This window comes from Loxodonta africana, chromosome 18 (assembly GCF_030014295.1).
Source record: "Loxodonta africana isolate mLoxAfr1 chromosome 18, mLoxAfr1.hap2, whole genome shotgun sequence".
Classification (NCBI taxonomy): Eukaryota; Metazoa; Chordata; class Mammalia; order Proboscidea; family Elephantidae; genus Loxodonta; species Loxodonta africana.
In genome coordinates, this window is record NC_087359.1 from 36,802,347 (window position 1) to 36,822,700 (window position 20,354).

Sequence of the window (20,354 nt, forward strand, 5' to 3'; positions counted from 1 at the left end):
AGGGGGCACCCGGATTTGAACCGGGGACCTCTTGATCTGCAGTCAAATGCTCTACCACTGAGCTATACCCCCACTTTTGGCAACCGTCTGGTAGATTCTTTTTACAGCAATTCCAAAACCCCTTTATGCTGGAGATTATTTGTAAAAAGTAACTTTCTTCTTTCTCATGACAAGACACAATTTTAGACATCAAATTCAAGACATGGTAGTTAGAAAACATGAATTTATGTACCAATCTGCCTTTTCTAGGCTCAATTCTTTATCCACAGTCCCATTCATCTCTCTCCCCTAACAAGTCAGAGAACAACGTCTTTCAAAACTAGATAGGGAATGTTTTCCCCTAATCTCTCTAAAAAGAATACAAACACCAGCTTAAAAAGCATCTCCGTTTACACTGAGAATATTTCCCTGGCCATGTTCTCTAGTGGTCTCCTTTCTTTCTTTCTTTTTGGAGCACTTATGTGCACGTTTAGCTCTAGGCGCAGGAGTTACTTTCAACAGAGAGAAACAAGGTTCTCATTCTCACTGCCTTAACAGTCTAGTGAGGAGTATACATTAGAAATAAATCCACAAATAAACGAGAAAACACCCGGCAGTGATAAGGAAAATGACTGAGGAATCTGGCCATCTGGGCAAAGTGTGGCATTCAGGTAGAGGAAATGACTACTACAAAGGTTCTAAGCCCAGAACGGCTGGAGAAAGGCGGACAAGGGGGAGAATGATTCCGGAGAGCTGGAAAAGTAGCAAGGTCTGTGGAGGGCCTTGTAGATCTCAGTAAGGAGTTTCGATTTTATTCCAAATGTATAGAAAGCCACTGGACGGTTTTTCAGCAGGATTTTTTTTTAAATCGTCACCTAGACTGCTAGAGATAAACACTCAAAGGGAAAAAATAACATACCACGAGAAAGCAAATGCAGAGGGTAGTAGAACTGGGGAGACAGGCTGTTGATGAAAAGGGAAATAAAGTCACAGACTTTCTTAAAATTTGGCATTGAGAAAGAAACCAATGGGGAGGCAATCACAGATAAAACAAGAATTTCCCAATCTAGGAACCTGTTGACACTGGAAAGAGGTGGAGTGGTGATTGAAGATACCGGGAAGAATAGAGACAATGGGGGCAAGTCTGGGATGGGAGCAGAGGTGGTCTTAGGAAAAGCGAGAGAAACACTTCCTCTTGTGTGCAAATCACTGGGTTGGGGATTCAGTGTAGATCAGGTTACATGCAGAGAGGATGGAAAGTAGACTTAAAGAATTCCCAGGTGCCAGAGTAGAAAAGGCTGTAGTGATGGCGGAGAGACACTCCATTGCACATGGCACGGACCTTTAAGCCTGGGTCAGAAGCGACTTCTCCCTACTTTCCCACCATTTGGGCCCAGATTGTTTAGTGACAAAAGCGTAACAGCCTCTGTGATTTTTTTTTCCCCCCTCCAGCATCATCCGCTCTTTTTTCTGGCCCTGGGAAACCTGAAGTAGTTAATTATAGCCAAAAATCGAAACAAAACCGTTGCTGTTGAGTCGATTCTGACCAAGCGGCCTCTTAGATCAGGGTTCCCAAGGAGCGGCTGGTGGCTTTGAACCGCCAGCCTTTTGGTTAGTAGCCAAATTTCTAACCACTTGGCCACCAGGGCTACTTGTATTAAGCTGCTATCAATTACCAGAGGCACTGTCCGTTCAGGAGACATGACAATTAAGCTGTAATCTAACGCTTTCCAGCAGAGGGGGTATAGCTCAGGGGTAGAGCATTTGACTGCAGATCAAGAGGTCCCCGGTTCAAATCCGGGTGCCCCCTAAAGCTTCAAGTTTTATAAAAGACTACGTATCTTATCTACCCTCAAAGTGAGCCCTGACAGTGCAGCAGTTGAGCGCTCGGCTGCCAGGTGACAGGTCCGTGGTTTCGGTAAAGATTTACAGCCTGGGCAACGCAATGGGGGCAGTTTTAGTCTGTTTTATAGGGTCGCTATGAGTTGAAATTTGATTTAGTTTGGGGGTTTGGTTTGCTTTTGGTTAGTCATCCTCAAAGGAACAAAATGGAAGACAATGGAAGATATTGAGTGAACGCAGTTTAAGGCAGAACCAACTAGAAATTCTGGGAACAGAGGAAAGTTAGCGCTGCTTACCCAGCTGACAATTTTACAACCAAAAAAACCCCCAAAAGATCCTCCAATCCAGGAAACAAACTTCTCCATCGCCCAGGTGTATACAACTGAGCAAGTATTCTGTTTCAAACACTCTGGGAATACAGAAAGGAATAAAAATGCCTTATCCTCCTGAGCTTCACCTTCTAACATCAGATCAACATACAACCAAATAAATTACTGTACAGTGTGATATCTCTAACATTTCATTCATCCTCTAAATCACTGGTATCTCAAGTGTGGTCTGAGAACCCTCAGGTATCTCGAGAGTATTTTAGGGAGTCTTCCAGGAAAAAGGAGCTATTTTCATAATAATACTCACCCATTATTTGCCTGTTTCATTCTTTCATGAGTATACAGTGGTACTTCTACGTGAAGGGTGATATTGCAACAAATTAACTGTAGAAACAGATATGAAAATCCAGCTGTTTTTCATTAAGCCAGACATTAAAGGGATTCCTCGAATATATAAAGCAATGCCACTCTTCTCACTAAATTATTTTTGTTTAGAAAAATATTATTTTCACTCAAAAATGTTATTTAGATTAACAGGATTTATTGTTATCTTCAATTAATAAATAAACGTTTAAGCATTCCTCAATTTTAAACTCTAATTCAGTAAATGTCGATAGATAGAACCCATATAAACCAAAATTCTTTGCGGCCCTCAATAATTTAAGAGTGTTAAGTGTTTTTAAGGTCAAAATATTTGAGAACCGCTGATCTAAGAGGTGGTTCTGGGGGAGAGAATGCTGGGTTTGTGAGATGGCAAAGGGAAGAGGTGACATTTGAGCAAAGTGTTGAAAAACTCATAGTGGGTAAAGCAGAAAAGAGCACGCACAAATACAAGGAGGTGTGAAGCAGAAGAATGTGTCCAGAAATCCTAGGCAGTTGGGAGTTGCTGGAGTATGAAGTGTGAGAGGCAGAATGGAAGATGAGGCTGGAGAGACAGACAGACCATTTCCTGAACAGACTCCAATGCTATGCTAAGGAGCTTGGACTTTTTTCCCCAAGCACTGGAGGGCCAGCACAGGGTTTTAAGCCAGGGAAGGTTATGGTCAGACCTTTCAGAGGCAGTTGCGATAGTTCACGTGAGAGCCTGAACCGAGGGCAGATTGGGAGTCATGGACAGAAAAATTCAGGAAGTAGAGTCAAGTAAACACCCGTGGAGACTAGCTCTGGGAGCCTAGGGGGAGAAAAGGAGAAGAGGACAACCAGTCATGTCCTAGGTTTCTGAACAGTAGTGGTAGCACCAACCAAGAAAGCTAATACAGGCAAAAGAGCAAATTTTGGGAGAAAATGATTCTTCCTGTTTTGGTCATGGTACGTCTGAAGTGCCTGAGCAGTGGAGATGTCCCAATCAACAATTGAAAATATGTGTCTAGAGCTAAGCAGAGATGTCTGGGCTGGAGAGGAAGACTGGAACATTTTTAACACCAAAAAAAACCATAATCCCAAATAAAAGTGAAAACTTCTTAGAAGGATGCCGATGTATGGAGACCATTGAGGTAGACCTCTCCATTTATTCAGCAATCATTCAACATAAATTTATTGAGCCAGGCCAGGCCCTACGCTAAGAACTGGGGAAAGGCTGTTGACCAAAAAAGACGTGGATCCTGCCCTTATGGAGCTTATAAACTTAGTGGGGGAGTCATTAAATAAATAATCACCGAATACATATTTAAGAATTGTAATAGATGATATGAAGAAAAAATATAGGGTACTAACAGCTTGGAAACCCTGATGGTGAAGCGGTTAAGAGCTACGGCGGTTAACCAAAAGATCGGCAGTTTGAATTCATCAGGCACCCTTTGGAAATCGTATGGGACAGTTCTCTGTCCTACAGGGTCACTATGAGTTGGAATCAACTCGACAGCAACAGGTTTTTTTTTTTTTTTTTTTTAAGAGAGCTTATAACAGGGGAACCTGAGCTAGTATAAGGATCAGGGCATGTTTTCTAAAAAAAGTGACATTTAAACTGAGATTTCAAAAATGAGAGGATGTGAAATAGGTGATAGGGGTAGGCAGGGTAGTGTATTGAGGTAAAATTATATATATATGTCTTCCTCTGATCTTTTTTTTTTGCCCATTTTTGAATTGGGTTGTCTTTTTGTTGTTGAGTTATAAAAGTTCTTTATATATTCTGGACACTAGACCTTTATCAGTATATGATTTGCATATTTTTCCACCATTTTATTTTTTAGGTTTGTCTTTTCTTTTTGATAATGTGCTTTGATGTACAAGTTTTTAATTTTGGTGAAGTCTACTTTTTGTTTCTGCTGTTATTGTGTTATCTAAGAATCCATTGCCAAATCCAAGGTCATAAAGATTGACCCTTATGTTTTCTTCTAACAGTTTTATGATTTTAGCTTATATTTAGATCTTTGGTCCATTTTTTGAGTTCATGCAATGTATTTTCATTTTTATTCTAGAAGCAATAGAAACAGAATTTTAAGAAAGCAATATGGTAACAGTTACATTTTTGAAAAATTATTCCTGGCCACTGTATGAAGAATGAATGGAGCTGGAGCGCTACAATGGCACTTCTCAATTTTAACACTTTCTAATGAAACTGCTTAAAGTTCTCCCCCTCCTACGCCCTAATTCACAGCACATATAGCCTTTTAATCACTCTAGTGTCTGGAGAAGTGCCTGACGTATATAAAGTTCGCAAAAGAGTTGTTGGATAAATTAAGAATGTTTCTACGTTCCCAACTACTTTCGAACTCGTAGAGTTGATCTCTACCAGGTCTCAACAGCTTCCGCAGCTCTCAAAACCTGCACCCCCTACTTCCCAGGGAGGCTTAGTCGCAGGTCCAGGACTTATTACGTAATAAGGCAGCGCCCTGGGGAAAGAGGCGGGCCTAACAAGCTCCGGTTCACGTGACAGGAGAGTGGGTGGGACCTTAAAGTTCATATCCCAGTGTCCTTTGTATCTACTTCCTTTTTGTCTTTTTCCGGCGTCCAAGATGTCGAAGCGAGGTGAGGATTCGTCTTTTCCCAATCTTCCGCCATCTGTCGCACAGTGACTGCTGGCGTCGCCAGTAATGACGGCCCTGGGCAGCTGGGGCACTCCGCTCTCCTCGGGCCGGAGAGAGAGGCGGGGCCCCGCGAGAGCGCTGGGGAGGGCCCCCGAAAGTGGCTCGGGGGCAGGGGAGGGCGTTGTGGAGCGTTGATCTAAGTAGGATCCCGACCTGATTCTAGACCAAACCTAGCGCGATGGTCACGACGCTCGTAGCGCTGAAGTAATGAGGCTAAAGTTCGACGATCCTGATTCCCAGATGGGGCGACCTGTGGAGTCTCCCGTCTTACTGAAGGGACTGTGTGGTGCAAAGGTTGGAGCAAAGATTCAGTTGTCCAGGCCCTCTAAAATTGATTAAAAGTGTTAGTGAGGAATCGATTATTTGCCATGAGAACAGGTGGCACATGGGGAGGGGGCTAGAGAGAGCCAACCTATAGTGTACTTGCGCGGGCGAACCTAAAACGGGAGAGTGTGAGCCTAAGTCTGAACCGTGTATTCTCAGTTATCTTTCTCCTGGTTCCTTTCCCTTCCTATTCACAGGACGTGGTGGGTCCTCCGGTGCAAAATTCCGGATTTCGTTGGGTCTTCCGGTAGGAGCTGTGATCAACTGTGCTGATAACACAGGTGAGAGCTTAAGCACGCCTTGTTGCACTCCCCCTTTTAAAAGCACTCATTGGGGCTTTTGCCAGTGACCCACTGAGCCGTCAAGAAAGGGCAGAATAAAAACACTGCTTTTGGGTGAAGCGGCAATATCTTGTGTTGTTTTGCTTCAATCGGTGGTGTGACAAGGTGTTCCACCTTGGGGACTAACTGCTGTGTGAACGGGTGGAGAGGCTTTGAACTGGGTGTTGGGAAAATGTTACATAGGCCCTGAAAAAATGGGATTTTTGTTTACATTCTTTTATAGGAGCCAAAAATCTGTATATCATCTCTGTGAAGGGGATCAAGGGGCGACTGAACAGGCTTCCTGCTGCTGGTGTGGGTGACATGGTGATGGCTACCGTCAAGAAAGGGAAACCAGAACTCAGAAAGAAGGGTAAGTAAAGAGACAGAATCGTTCTCATCTCCTGGTAGACAATTGAAGTACTACTCCCTTTATTGGGAAATGAAACAATATAGTTCTTAAGACCTTTTAACAATTTGATTTCCTTTGAAGAGAAGCTTAGTAGACTTAATTGATCCCCTCCTATACTTTTACAAACAAAAGCCCTGTCTCTTGGGATTCCCACTCCAGACCTGTACTTCCAGCCTCAGATCCTTTGTACTTGCTGTGCCTCCTACCTGGAATACTGTAATCCAGTGATTTTTCACTGTTAAATCTGTAGCTCACTTTGGTATTGACATCTCCCCCACCAACCCACAAAAAACTGTTTGGTAATTACTATGGTATTTTATGATATTTGTCCCTAAACAGTTATACTTAAAGTTCCGTGAGAACAGATGACTAGTTTATTCTTTGGTTATAAACATTGCTTAACACATGGTGGGTGCTTAGTAAATAAGTATTTTTAAAAATATGTAAAAAAAAAAAAAACCCTAAGCGAGACCCACTGCCGTCAAGTCCATTCCGACTCATACTGACCCTATAGGATGGAGTAGAACTGCCCCATAGGGTTTCCAAGGAGTGCCTGGTGGATTTGAACTGCAGACCTTTTGGTTAGCAGCCATAGCTCTTAAACACTAGGCCAGCAGGGTTTCCAATATGTATACATACAGTAAATACGTGTCCATATTTTTGATTGGTAGAAGATTTAGAACTAAATGGGTGGAATCACAGCTTTGAGACTTATGTCACCGTAAGTGATTTTCTGGAATTAACTAATTTTAAAAAGGATAGTGATTCTTTCTCCAGTGGTTGTGAGAGTCACGTGGTGAACTGCCAAGCATGTAGAGCATCTGGCCTGTTACCTAGCATTTTTAAGTCCAGAGTAACATGCTATTCTCCTTGCTGTAACACAGGTTCTACTTATAGGTGAAATCAAGATCGTGGTGTGAAAATTTGGCATGATGTGTTTTAAATCTCTTCTGATAGAAACTAAAACAATGAGCTGTTCATTGCCTTATCATGGGCTATGATCCAGAACAGCTTTTCTTGCCAGATAGGTAAATTTAAAAAAGGGGGAGGCATGGGAGCACTTCTGACTTGTGATGTCCTATCTGGCTTTAGAGTTTTAGATGTTTAGTGTTCTTTAACTTACCAGCTCCTGAACTTTTCTGCCTGGCACAGTCTGTCTCTGCCCTGGAATATCTTGCCCTTACAGAGAAGTCCTAACCATCCCTGACATACAGGACAGGTGTGACTGTATTGTAGTTACTCCTGTATACCTGTATTCTACCACTAGACTGTTAGCTTCTTGTTCAGAAATCTTAGTTCATTCACCTTTAGTATTCTCTTGAGGGTTTGGCAGGCAAGGAGTAAGTAGCATTGGAAGAGTCAGTGTGTTGAGTTAGAATCAGGATGCAACTGGACAGGCTTTCCGCTTTTCAGAACACTTGCTGGGCCTGATTGGTGGCCTGGATAGCCATCAGGGAAGACGACCAGTGCTTTATGGGTCAGATGGCAGCAGGATGTGCTGTTGGTCTCAATCGGTGGGACAGGCCAGAAAACACATAACAGTCTTAAAAAATACTTGTGCATTTCCAATCTGTTAATGTCTTTTTTGGTTTTTGTTTTTATAAAATAAATCACATTACCTTGGTGTTAAGTAGAACAGTCACAGAGTTGTGGAAAGGGCAGGACTGGAAGTCCAGAGACCTGGGGTTTTGGCCTTTTTTATCTACTTAGGGCCTTTGGTTAGTTTGTGAGAATTAAAAGGGCTATAAGTAGAAAAGAATCCAACAGAAGAGGTTCTTGGTAAATATTAGTTTCCTCCCACACAGTGTGTATCCCATGATTAAAAACTTGATCAGTCCATTAACAGATGAATGGATTCTTTAATTGTGGTATATACATACAGTAGGATATTATCTAGCCTTAAAAAGGAATGAAGTTCTGATATATCCTACAACATGGATGAGCCTTGAAAATAAATAAATGAAATAAGCCAGCCATAACAGGACAGATGTGGTATGCCATTTAACATGAGATGTGTATAGTAAGCAAATTCACAGAGACAGAAAATAGATTAGAGGTTACCAGGGGTTGTGTGCAGGCTGGGTGGGCCTGGGGAGTTATTAGTTAATGGGAACAGAGTTTGGGGTGATGAAAACATTTTGGAATAGTGGTAATGGTTGCACAACATTGTGAACGTAATTAATGCCACTGAATTGTACACTTAAAAACAGTAAATTCTGGTATGTATGTTTTACTGCAATTTTTTTAATTTTTGAAAATTTCATTAGACTGTCTACTTATGTAGCTTTTTGTGCAGTACCTGCCTGAAGAATAGCCAGGATCCTTGTCCTCATGAAAATACTGCATTTCCAGTGTCTGGTCTTGAATGTAATTGACTCGACGGCACTGGGGTTTTTTTGGGTCTTGAATGTGGAGGTGTAACTATTATCCCGATCTTACAAGAGGAAAACTTTAACATCCAAAGATTAAATAACTTGCTTAAGGTCTCCAAGCTAGTATTAATCAGGCTTTGAACCCAGACATGTGAATCTAAAGTTCCTTCGACCGCTGTCATCTACTGCATTCTTTTTTAAGGAATAATCTGCTTATAATTGCTTTTGGAGGTCTGGAAAAGTGTCCTGTTCACTTCAGTGCAGGTAGTTTTAAAACGTTACTTTTGACAGACACATGGCTCAATGAAGACCCACATTTTTTAGGTGTTTCCTCCCTCTCTTCTGGGTATAGATCTAAACTTCTATCATGAAGTAATTTTAAGCATACTAATAATAACAAGTCTTTGTAAATGTCTTAGTAACAACTCAATTCTTGTTTGATTATGTAAGAAATACTGCATTTCACTCACGCGACTCTTAGACCTCTAAGAGATGATCATTAGTATTTTTGCTTTTCTTTCCTGCCTCTTATGCAAAAAAATGGACTTGTAAACTATCGTATATAACCATCACCATTACCATCCATCACCTGCTCTTCAAAAATATGATGGTCCTTCCAGAAAAACTACAGATGTGGATAATTATTCTAATGGTTTGTACAGGGTCCATTGTATACTACGTGTGCCACAGGATCGTTCTAGCAAATTCTTGGAAGCAGTTAATTTTTAGATAAGGTGTGTGTACAGTTGGCCCTCCGTTTCTCCAGGTTCTCCATCGTCAGATTTAACCACCCACGGATTGAAAATATTTTGGGAAAAAAAGTGATGCATAGGCATACCCTGCCGTAGCCTCTAAGTGTTTCACAAATCCTCAGTCTCTCTCCAGCACCCATTGTTGGAGCATTCATCCCCTCGCATCTGACGTGTACTGTGCAGTTAGGCGTAAGATGGTTACATCTGTACTAAACATGTTCAGACTTTCCTTGTCATTTTTCTCAAAACAATACAGTATAACTTTTTACATCGCATTTATATTAGGATTATAAGTAATCTAGAGACGATTTAAAGTATGTGGGAGGATGTGTGGGGGTTATATGCAAATAGACGATTTTATATAAGGAACTGGAGCATCTGCAGATTGTGGTAACTGCAGGGTCAGGGGGAGTCCTGGAACCAATCCCCTGCGGATACTGAGAAATTGAGAGGTTTGGGTACCTACTGTACTATTGCAGTATACGGAGTATTGCCTCGGGAGGGGTTAATAGCTTGGCCTCTGGATTCGTTGAGTCTGGGGATCCCATATCCAGTTGATCATAATAGTAGCCGCCTGTTAGGTGAAATGGCTAAGAGTATAGGCAGTGTTTGGCAGCTTTCCTGCTGTTATGTTGTTAATTGTTCTCAAAGAAGAGAGTACAGTTTCACACTTGGGCGAAGATGCCGGCAGTTTTGGCAACACGTGAATAGGGTCTTTGAATAAGAAGTGATTTTATGTTTTAGTGTTTTCGTGTGCTTTTAGAAAATGAAAAGCTAATGTGAATACATTCTGTTCAAACAGGGAAAGGAATGTGGGAGAGTTGGTCAAGGTGTAAACTGCTTTTGTGGTGGCACTGGGACTTGACAGGTTAATGACTGCTGTCCTTTTCCCCCTCTTAGTACATCCAGCAGTGGTAATACGACAACGAAAGTCATACCGGAGAAAAGATGGTGTGTTCCTTTATTTTGAAGATAATGCAGGGGTCATAGTAAATAATAAAGGCGAGATGAAAGGTAAGAAAGCAGTGCACATTATTCCTTAGGTCTCTGAGAATGGATAATTTGACACCTTGGTCTGTGAGTATAGGTAAAGGACCCTCTGATTTACCCTTTGATTCCCACCTCCCTTTTCTTTTATGTAGGTTCTGCTATCACTGGACCAGTTGCAAAGGAGTGTGCAGACTTGTGGCCTAGGATTGCATCCAATGCTGGCAGCATTGCATAATTCTCCAGTGTAATTGTAAAAATAACATCCACCTTGTATGTTTATTTGCCAACCATGGTCCATTATAAGGCTGGCAAACAAATATAGAAGCAGTGTTATTTGTGTAAAAATGTGGTACAGCTATTAAAAATTATTCTTTCCCAATGTTTGTCTTCCTATTCATTTCTACATGTCACTCTTAAAACCACCTAAATCTTGCCTTCTTTGTGAAATGAAACTATACCCACTCCTTGCTTACTGGACATTGACATGGTTAGGGTCCAAAGACCAGGTCATGCAAAAAATGTAGGATAACTACATCGTTACATAACTGCCAAACTTCCGAGAATCATGGCCCAGCTAAGTTGACACACAACGTTAATCCTTACAGCCAGCGTAACTGGCCTCATACCCCAGCCAGGTAAGTTGCAAGTGCCATCCAATAAGTATATCCTGAGGACGATGGCTACGGTTTTAAAAGGCTGTCTGGAGCCCTTGTCCCCTCTGCTGATGCATTCTCAGGGACCCTCACCAACCGCCTCCTCCCCCACCAATTTCATCGGGTGCCCTCTGGACCATGGCAGGTGGACAAACAGCACAGACCCAGCTGCTACCCTGAGGTTTAAAATGCAAGTTCTGGACCCCAGCCCTAATGCTTCCCCGAGGCCACTCACTTAACATGCTTATTGGTCCCACCACCCTTTGCTACACTTAAAGAGTCTGCCTCACAGGAGCCACTACCAAAGTTCAAGGAAGAATTCTACCCCTTAGTTCTACAGAACTAGCTTACAATGGGCAATGCCCAATCACTTGATTGGGAAACTTGCGCCAGCCCTGTCCAGCCTGTCCTGCAGACTTCTGTTGAGGCAGGATGCCGTTACTGCCTGTGGAGACTGCCAAACCTCCCGGGCCAATGCAGAGGGGGGAGACTACAGGCACTGGCCAATGGCAAGTGAGAGCTGCCTATTATTAGGCAAAATGTCTCCCAATAACTGAGGCAGGGAATTGCTAAACTTGATATGTTAGCAATTTTAGTCAATGAGTGCTTGGGCCAGTGGAAGTGCCATGGCCAATGCGAAATAGGAATAGGATGGTAAATTTAGGGGCAACCATGAAAAGTTTATCATACCCATAGTTACTAGAGGGGTGGATACGCAGGACTACAAGGGAGCACTCTTAACCATTCCTTGCATTCCTTACTGCCAGAGGTACGTAGTTAATGTGCAAAAAAATAGTGGGATAGTAAATTTTTTGTTGTAACTTAAATATATAAGTAGACAATCACAAGTGAGGAGTGAAAACAGCATTTTGGTTTGTTCTAAAGCCCTTAACCCCTTGTTAGCTTACAGAGCTTTTGGGACTTATAATTTCTGCTGTAAAAAAGATATTTGAATACAGATAGTAGATGGTGCCTGATAATTGGTAACCAAGTGCCCTACAGTTAGGCATTTGAAAGAAATTACCGTGTAGGTTCAGATTCCGGACACACTCGTGGAGTTAAAGGAATAATGTGGGTAGGAGCCAGGCATGTGTACATAACACATAGCAATTACAGATTTCCTTTGGGTAAAATGGTATGTAAATGAGTCAATGCTTGTAAAACCTAACACGTGGTAATTGCCAGGTAAATTTACTCATCTTAGGCCAAACCCACTGCTGTGTAGTCGACTCCAACTCATAGTGACCCTATAGGACAAAGTAGAACTGCCCGATAGAGTTTCCAAGAAGCACCTGACGGATTCGAACTGCCGACCTTTTGGTTAGCAGTCCTAGCACTTAACCAGTAAGCCACCAGGGTTTCCCGTCTTATGGCAGATGGTCAGATTGTTAATGGTACCTGCATGTTATCCATATTTTCTGACTAACAGGTAGGATGACTATAATTTATCCTTCAAACCCTCATTTGAAAAGGAAAAGGGATAGAATTATGCCTTCACGACAGGCATAAATCCTGTTGTGGACCAAGGTGGGTGGTCACCCTGCGAACAGGTAATTCTGCCAGATTGTGTTGAGATTGTCAACATTCTTTCCAAACCGTGAGTAGCATATCAAAAAAAAAAAAAAAAAAAGCATATCAAGGGCCTGGTTAAAAAAACGGACTCATCCAATTTGCATCAATGTCACCACTGACTCGTGGTGACCCCATGTGTCAGTAGAACTGTGCTCCATTCGATTTTCGATGGCCGATTTTTCAGAAGCATATCACCAGGCCTTTCTTCGTAGGCACATTTGGGTGGGCTCCAAATTTCCTGTTAGCAGCTGGGCATGTTAACCCTTTGCACAAGAAATTAGCTGTAAGAAAAATTTAGTAATGTGTCAAACTACCAGGACTAACAGGAATACAAGCTGAAGAAAATAATTGAATATGGGAAGGCGTGCTACTAGTGGACTGACTGGAAGTCAGGAGACTCGAATTCTGGTTCCGGCACTGCCACTAACTGGATTTGGGGAGTCTTTCTTAGCTTCAACTTCCAGCTCTGTAAAATGAGAGTTGGAAGTAGATGCCGTCTGTACACTGATGCATACTGAACACAAACTTTTCAAGGGAACTGAGCTGAGGAGAGTGGAAGAGAACACCATCTTGCTCGTCTTAAAGGAAAACTTGAAAAGCTGGGCCCAGTTACACTTAAATTTCCCACATTTATTAGTTCCCTCCCTTCCCCCACATCTCCCACTCCTCGCGCATAGTTGGTCTCCTGGTCACCGCTAACCTAAAGGTCCCCGACTGGTCAACCCAGAGGGGATGAGAACAATACCGTTTGTGTTGCTGGGGCCTCAACAGTGGCATCACGTAACAATGCGCGCAGGTTCAGAGGGAACCCCCACCAGGGCCCTCATTCCCACCAGAAATACTTTCCCGGGTTGCGGTAGTTGGGATGGCGCACTTGTGCGCGTGTCCTCTGCGGCTGGAAAAGGGCTTTATTTTGGATGGGGTGGCCGTGAGCAGCATGGCTCGAATCTATGAGCGCACGAGGCCCAAACTCTGGTCTGCAATCCCGCCTTACAACGCGCAGCAGGACTACCACGCCCGCCGCTACTTCCAGAGCCACGTGGTTCCGCCCGTTTTGCGGAGAACTGAACAGGTATAGGAGCGCCCGAGGACCCTGCTCTCTCCTGCAGAGGATGGCCCCGGTGGCGGGGCCGACTTCCAGTAGCCCAGTCCCCAAATCCGAGTGTCTCACTCCAGTGCCCTCACACCAGGGAGGCTCTCCTATTCTCAGCCCTTCAGTTTTCCTAATGAAACCCCGGGACTGGAAGAGGGAGGTGACAGGTATTGCCTGGGAGCTCAACGAGCTCACAGGATCACCTTCCACCCCTGAATTTCAGAAAAATCTCCCTGGGGTTTCTGCAGGGCTAAGAAAAAAAAAAAAAAAAACTGTTCCGTCGAGCCAATTCTGACTTACAGTGTGACCCTATACGAGAGGGATACAATTACCCTATAAGGTTCCCAAGGAGGGTTTGGTGGATTCAAAGTACTGGTGTGGATTTGAACTGCTCACCTTTATGCCTAACAGTCATAGCTCTTAACCACTAGGCCACCAGGGGTTCCCTGAATCAAGGAGCCAAGCTCAAAACCCATCTCTCCCAAACCAATCGGTTTCATTGTCCTTTGTGACGTCACTGACTCGCCCTACCCGGTGACCTCCTGCTGAAAAAAAAAATGAAGATCCCCTAAAAACGCGAAAACCCTTGTGACGTCAGTGGACAAGACAAAGTGGCCTGACTTGACCCGCCAGTCCAGGGGCCTTCCGCCCTGTGACGTGATAGTTGCAAAAATGTTCTTGGCCTCCTGCTTGTCTAGGGCTTCATGCTGCCTCAGTTCTCACCCAGGCCTTTTCCCTCAGGGTGCTGGACCATTTCTAGCTGAGTACTTTCACAGGATCAAAGATTCTGAGACCATTTGCTGATGGTTCCAATTTTTTTCCAACACTTTTGCCTCCAATATTTGTGTTTTTCTTTATGTCAATAAGCAGCTCTGGTGGTGCAAATGGTTAAGTGATCAGCTGCTAACCAAAACGTTGGTGGATATAAACTGCCCAGCCATTGCTCTGGAGAAAGACCTGGTGATCTCCTTCCTTAAAGATTAAAGCAAAGAAAACCCTATGGGTCAGTTCTACTCTGTCACATGGGGTTGCTATGAGTTGGAATCAACTCAGTGGTACCCACCAGCAATGACATATACATCAATGGTGTGGAGAGGCAATAGGGTATTAATAGGGCTGCTCTGTGAACAAATCTTGGAGCGTTTTGTAGTCCAGGGAGTTTGTGTGTGTTCAGTACCTGTATATGGACATACAGCCTCTGTGTGCTGTACTTGTGTGTACCTGCTGTCTACTCAGGTAACTTTTATACACAAGAAAGGAGCCAGAGTCTGGGAAAAAAGGGAAGAACTTGAGTATTTAAAAACTTTTAAAAAGTATGTTGTACACACTTTTGAGACTTTGTATGTTCAATTTTATAAGCAACCTTTAATCTGCACAACGACCATTGTGGTAAGTATTGTTTTCATTTAAATAAAGATAATGTTTACTTTATTTACAATGCCAGGCCCTTTATCTGAACCACCTCATTAAAGTCTCACAGCAACCCTCATTTTATTAATAACAGGACAATAAGCTTCCTTTTCACATATACATGTCTCTCTAAGAAAAGTTACAAAATTGTAGAACATAATTTGGTCATATTCTTAGATCAAAACCACAATAAAACAAAAAGAAAGGCATTTTGAAGTAACTAAAACTTACAAACTATTAAATAACAATATCATTTTATTAATGAAGAAACTGAGGCCTAGAAAAGCTGTGTAATTTGCCCATGGAAATTACAATTTGCCACCCAGCTTGTTAGTGACAGAGCTGGAACTGGTACCCAGCCTGTGTGGCAGCAGAGACTGAACCTTTAACTGACAAGGTATTCAGCCTCTCCTCTTCATATGTCAAAATGTATATTTAATCTGTCTAGCTCAGTTTCCTTGGACCGAAGCCTCTTTCCCCTCCTCCCATCAAGCCCCAGGGGAGTTTGCTACTGTGCACCTCTCAGCAGCACCGAAGCTAACCTCGTCTGTGTTTTTTCTCTCACCTTCAGGATCATGGTGGTACAGGAAGGGACGGCTGGATAGTAGATTACTTCCATATCTTTGGGCCAGGACAGAGATACCTCAACAGGAGAAACTGGGCAGGGGCAGGTAAGTGTGCTCTCACCTGCCAGCCTCACCATGCTCCCAGCTAGGAAGAGTGATGTGTGTCCCACAGTTCAGAGAGAGCAGCTGGCCAGAGAGGCCTGGTTAGGGGGAAGAGGCCCAGGGACCTACGTCCTCCAATTTTTTCTTCTCATCCATGAGACCACGGCCACAGTGCTCCCTAATACTTAGCTATTGAGCACCTACACTATGTCAGGTTTTTTTTACCCACATATTTTTCCCATGTTACAGCTGAGGAAACTGACATTTAGGAAGTTAACATGATTCATTAAGAAGGCTAAGCTGGGATTCTGATTCCACTCTTTTCAACCCCAATGCCTGGGCTCCATTCGTTGCTCCATGAGCAGGCTGAATTCTGCCCATTTCCAGGCCTGATTTAGCAGCAAGGAGAGAGAGTTGAGAGATGTTCTGAAAGGATGAGCCCTCCTCCCACCCCAAGTCCACCGCCTTTCTGCCATATCATTAGTCACATGTTCCTTTGCACCATTTGGCTAAATTGATCTCATCCATTTTGTCCAAATGAGTCAGAAGCACGGGTGAGGTTTTCTTAGTTCTCCTGGGAGTAAGGCAAATTCTGCAAGCCCCGAACTTTCTGGCCCCTTCTGCCTCAGCACAGACCATTCACCCTCCTCCTGCTTCTAGTCCTAGTACAGGGTTTGGTTTCTAGGAAGTCCTCTGTCTCCTTGACCTTACCAGCCTTGGCTTTTCAATCAAGAAGCTGGGGAGATTTGAGGACTGAGGATTCCACTGTGGGCTTGAGGACCACAGTGACTGACTGTAGTTGGGTTGGCATCCCATACTGGCCCTTTGAGAAGGCAAGAAGGAAGGTGAATTCAGGTTCAGGTCTCTATCTTTGCCCCCAAGGGCATTCCTTCCAGCAGGTGACTGGGCATGACCACTACAATGCAGATCTGAAAATGTTCAAGGGATTCAATGGTCAGTTTGGCTACCGACGGAACACCCCAGCCCTTCGCCAGCGCACATCCGTCTTTGGAGAGGTCACCCAATTCCCTCTCTTCTAACAACATCTCTTCTCTTCACAGCCCTCAACTTGAATTTCTAAGACAGATGTTTAGATAAGCTCCAAACGTTATTTTATATTAAAAAAAAATGTTATTCCTGCCTCCAAGTGTGCAGTTTCTTCCTTGAGGTTGGGGTGGGGACTAAATTAGTTCCAACATCCTCAGCTTCTGTACTCCATGGAGATGAGATGAGAGCAGAGATGGCTTCTCAGGCCTACACCCTTACACTGCATGACAGGCTTGAAAGGAGATGCCTCAGTTCTCTCCCGCCTTGTGATAAGAAGAAACAATACTACTTAAATCCATTGCCCTTGAGTAGATTCTGACTCATAGTGACCCTATGGGACAAAGTAGAACTGTCCCACAGGGTTTCCAAGGAGCAGCTGGTGGATTCAAACTCCTGACCTTTTGGTTGGCAGCCAATCTCTTAACCACTGTGCCACCAGGGTTCCCAAGACTGCTTAGCCCTCAACAAAGCACTTCCCAGTTTTCAGCAGGGCCCCAGGTTGGAAACTGGCTACTGTTTCCACCAAGAATAGAATAGGCAGCACAACTGCAGGGATTGGTGTTGGCTGCCCTAAGAAGGATTTCCTGATTTTCCCGATAGGGTATTCCCACCAAAAATAACTGACATCTTCCTTTTCCTTTCCACCCTCAACTCATTAGAAGGCAGGGGATGAACAAGATGAAATCTAGGGGTGCTTTTTAGCCTAAGGATTCTGACACAGTGATACTGTGCTTGTGGGTAGCTGGGGACTGTGGAGTAAAATCTCTCTGCTATGGTAGTTTCCTTTTCAGCTAGTTTCCAGGCTGTCACTTTCCAGGATGTCCCTTTTCAAGCACCCCCACCCAGTTTATTGGTGGCCAGGAGAAAAGCCAAAGCAGATGATGGATACAAAAGAAGGTGGAGCTTTAGAACACAAGCTTGCCAGAGTCCCAGTGTGGGTGGAACCTGATTGTTTTGAGTCACCATAAATAGACAAGGAGGAGACCTCTAGAAGGACCTGGGGGTATAGCTCAGGGGTAGAGCATTTGACTGCAGATCAAGAGGTCCCTGGTTCAAATCCGGGTGCCCCCTTCCGAGTACCTTTTTCCCTGACGTCCTCCAGAGAACAAGGAACTTTCAACTTATTCGTGTCCTGAAATACTAGTTTTTCCCACATTCCAAATGACAGCTTAGGACAGGCCCCGTAGATTGCCCATCCCCCACTCCACCACACCCAGGACTTCAATTAAGACAAAGTCCCTGAGGCGATTCTAAATTTAAGATTAGATTTGAGGGTTGTGAACATAATTTGGCCATCTCTCCTGTCCCTGTAAAATTAGAGATGTTCATTCAACACATATTTATGAGAGCTTAGGGTTCTGGGTAGTAGATACAAGATGTATTGAACCAAAAATTAAAGAGTATCCCTGTCCTCTGGGAGTTTTCAGTCTAGTCCAAAAAACCAAACCCACTACCTTAGGGTCAATTCTGACTCATAGTTTCCAAAGAGTGGCTGGTGGATTCAAACTGCTGACCTTTTGGTTAGCAGTTGAGTGCTTAACCACTGCACCACTAGGGCTCCTTTCAGTAGGAGTTGACGTATTCTCAGGTGGCTGTAAGAGAAACTCAACAAGAGCATTTGAACCCACCAGCAGCTCTGCAAGAGAAAGACCTGGAGATCTGCTCCAAACCCATGGGGCAGTTCTGCTTTGTCATGTGGGGTCACTATGAGTTGAAGTCAACTCTGTGGTGCCTAACAACAACAACTACTCAAAAATAAGAGTTGCCCAATCTTCCGTGGAAACCCTGGTGGTGCAGTGGTTAAGTGCTACGGGTCCTAACCAAAGGGTTGGCAGTTTCATCCATCAGGTGATCCTTGGAAACTCTATGGGGCAGTTCTACCCTATCCAATAGGTCGCTATGAGTCGGAATCAACTCAACGGCGATAGGTTTGGTTTTGGTTTTCAAATATTTTCCACCACAAAACTATGGCACCACTGACTTTTGGAACCATTTCCTTCCTTCTAATCTCTGGTGTCAATCAGGATGGAGCCCTGGAGGAGAAGTTACTATGGGTATTAATAACATTGTAGATAGAATTGTTATAATTTATTGAGCACTTACTGTCTGCCAGGCACTATGTGCAAAACAGTATTGAATCTAAATCCCACAACAACCCTGGACACTAGGTTGTATTATGCTTATTTTAGAGATGAGAAAAAGTCCTCAGAGAGGTTATAAACCTAACTTATACATGATAGAATGGGAACTCAAACTCAAATCAAAGCCATTGCCTTTTCAAGTACACAGTTCTCTTTATTATTGTACTATTATTAATACTATATTAATGATTACTACTATTTCTAAGACGTTATGCCCCAAGGAAACACCGTGGTCAACTTTTGACTCCAAAACACAGGGCCTTTAAGGATGCATGCATGCGCATCCATTCATTATTTAACAACACTTCATTGAGCAACTACTACGTGCCAGAAACTGTACTATGTGCATAAGGGACACAAAGTGAACAAAGGTCTCTACCCTTATGGAACGCACAGGGATACAAACAAGTGAACAGGCATATGGTGTGAGAAGACCTAAGAGAACCTAAGAGACAGGATAAAGAAAAACAAAAGTATCCCCTGAGAAGGGTACAGAAAAGTAAAATCAGGAGAATGGTAGGGAGAAGTCAAGGAAAAAGTGCTTCAATAAGAAGGGAGTGGTCATCAATATCAAAGGCTAAGGGGTGTCAAGATGCAGATGAAATATGTCCTTTTGGATTTAAATACAAGGGATTAGTGAAGACCATGAGGAGAATCAATGAGGTTAAATGGAAGATGAAGCAGAAGCAGGCCCTGAATGGAGATAATTTCGCTTGGCTTGGTTAAGTTTGATTAAGAAGGAGAGGATAGGGCAGCAGCTGGGGGGAAGAAATAAGTATTTTTTTAAGGATAAATTGAGCACGTTTAAAATGCTGAGGACAAAGAACCAATATGGAGGGAGACTGAAGATATAGGAGGGAGGAATCAAGCAATAGGGAGGTCTCCCAGAATGGGAGGGATGGGATCTAGAGCACAGATGAGCATTCGGGCCTTAGGAGACACGCCTCTTCCACTGTAACTGAAAGGAAAGAAAATGGGGACATTGGCAGATTCTGCGGGTTTGGTGAACGCAGGCTGATGGAAGTTCGGCCTGATGGCTTCTATTTATTTTTGTAAAGTAGGCCTGAAGTAAGGGGTTGACCGTGGGTCGAGGTTTAAATAGAGCGCTGGCTTGAAAAGCCGCTTTGGAGAACTGGGGTGTGTGAATGTTGCGGATTATAGTGGGGAGGTGGCCTGGGCTGGTGCACACCGGAGTCTAGCCAGGGAGATACTGAGTTGAGCTTCGAGAAGGAGGCCATGGTGCACTGTCATGGCAACAGAACCGGGGGAGAGGCCCATCGCTTCTGTAACTGAACAGAGCTGTGGCATTTAAACTGACAGTCCAGGAGAACAGCTGCAGTACAGATCCGAAGTGGCCAAAATGTGATCACAGAGATAACAACATAAAGACCTCAAACTCTGCGTGACGTCACCGTCATATAGCG

General features: G+C 43.6%; 2 protein-coding genes and 4 non-coding genes across 6 annotated transcripts; 5 read left to right on the top strand and 1 right to left on the bottom strand.

Annotated features, from left to right (window-relative positions):
* On the bottom strand, positions 1-72 carry TRNAC-GCA (transfer RNA cysteine (anticodon GCA)). The gene has a single exon. It is a non-coding gene; the product is annotated as a tRNA-Cys (tRNA).
* Positions 73-1,717: 1,645 nt separating this feature from the next.
* Positions 1,718-1,789, top strand: TRNAC-GCA (transfer RNA cysteine (anticodon GCA)). Its single transcript has one exon. It is a non-coding gene; the product is annotated as a tRNA-Cys (tRNA).
* A 3,280-nt stretch (positions 1,790-5,069) lies between these two features.
* On the top strand, positions 5,070-10,725 carry RPL23 (ribosomal protein L23). The gene is made up of 5 exons (XM_003414681.4): positions 5,070-5,117; positions 5,698-5,781; positions 6,065-6,193; positions 10,257-10,370; positions 10,499-10,725. Exons 1-5 carry the CDS (start codon positions 5,105-5,107, stop codon positions 10,579-10,581), a joined length of 423 nt encoding a protein of 140 aa, XP_003414729.1. The 5' UTR covers positions 5,070-5,104; the 3' UTR covers positions 10,582-10,725.
* Positions 5,812-5,947, top strand: LOC111751820 (small nucleolar RNA SNORA21). Its single transcript, XR_002786901.1, has one exon. It is a non-coding gene; the product is annotated as a small nucleolar RNA SNORA21 (small nucleolar RNA).
* Positions 10,726-10,853: 128 nt separating the features above from the next.
* SPMAP1 (sperm microtubule associated protein 1) lies at positions 10,854-20,289 on the top strand. The gene is made up of 3 exons (XM_003414680.3): positions 10,854-13,643; positions 15,646-15,745; positions 16,625-20,289. Exons 1-3 carry the CDS (start codon positions 13,437-13,439, stop codon positions 16,780-16,782), a joined length of 465 nt encoding a protein of 154 aa, XP_003414728.1. The 5' UTR covers positions 10,854-13,436; the 3' UTR covers positions 16,783-20,289.
* TRNAC-GCA (transfer RNA cysteine (anticodon GCA)) lies at positions 17,789-17,860 on the top strand. The gene has a single exon. It is a non-coding gene; the product is annotated as a tRNA-Cys (tRNA).
* Positions 20,290-20,354: the final 65 nt, after the last annotated feature.

Excerpts from the sequence above, each read along its gene's own strand:
- SPMAP1 (XM_003414680.3), top strand. The coding sequence starts at position 13,437 with ATGGCGCACTTGTGCGCGTGTCCTCTGCGGCTGGAAAAGGGCTTTATT. Across the intron at positions 13,644-15,645 it reads TTTTGCGGAGAACTGAACAG|GATCATGGTGGTACAGGAAG; the intron begins GTATAGGAGCGC and ends TCTCACCTTCAG. Across the intron at positions 15,746-16,624 it reads GAGAAACTGGGCAGGGGCAG|GGCATTCCTTCCAGCAGGTG; the intron begins GTAAGTGTGCTC and ends TTTGCCCCCAAG.
- RPL23 (XM_003414681.4), top strand. Across the intron at positions 5,782-6,064 it reads CAACTGTGCTGATAACACAG|GAGCCAAAAATCTGTATATC; the intron begins GTGAGAGCTTAA and ends ATTCTTTTATAG. Across the intron at positions 10,371-10,498 it reads TAATAAAGGCGAGATGAAAG|GTTCTGCTATCACTGGACCA; the intron begins GTAAGAAAGCAG and ends TCTTTTATGTAG.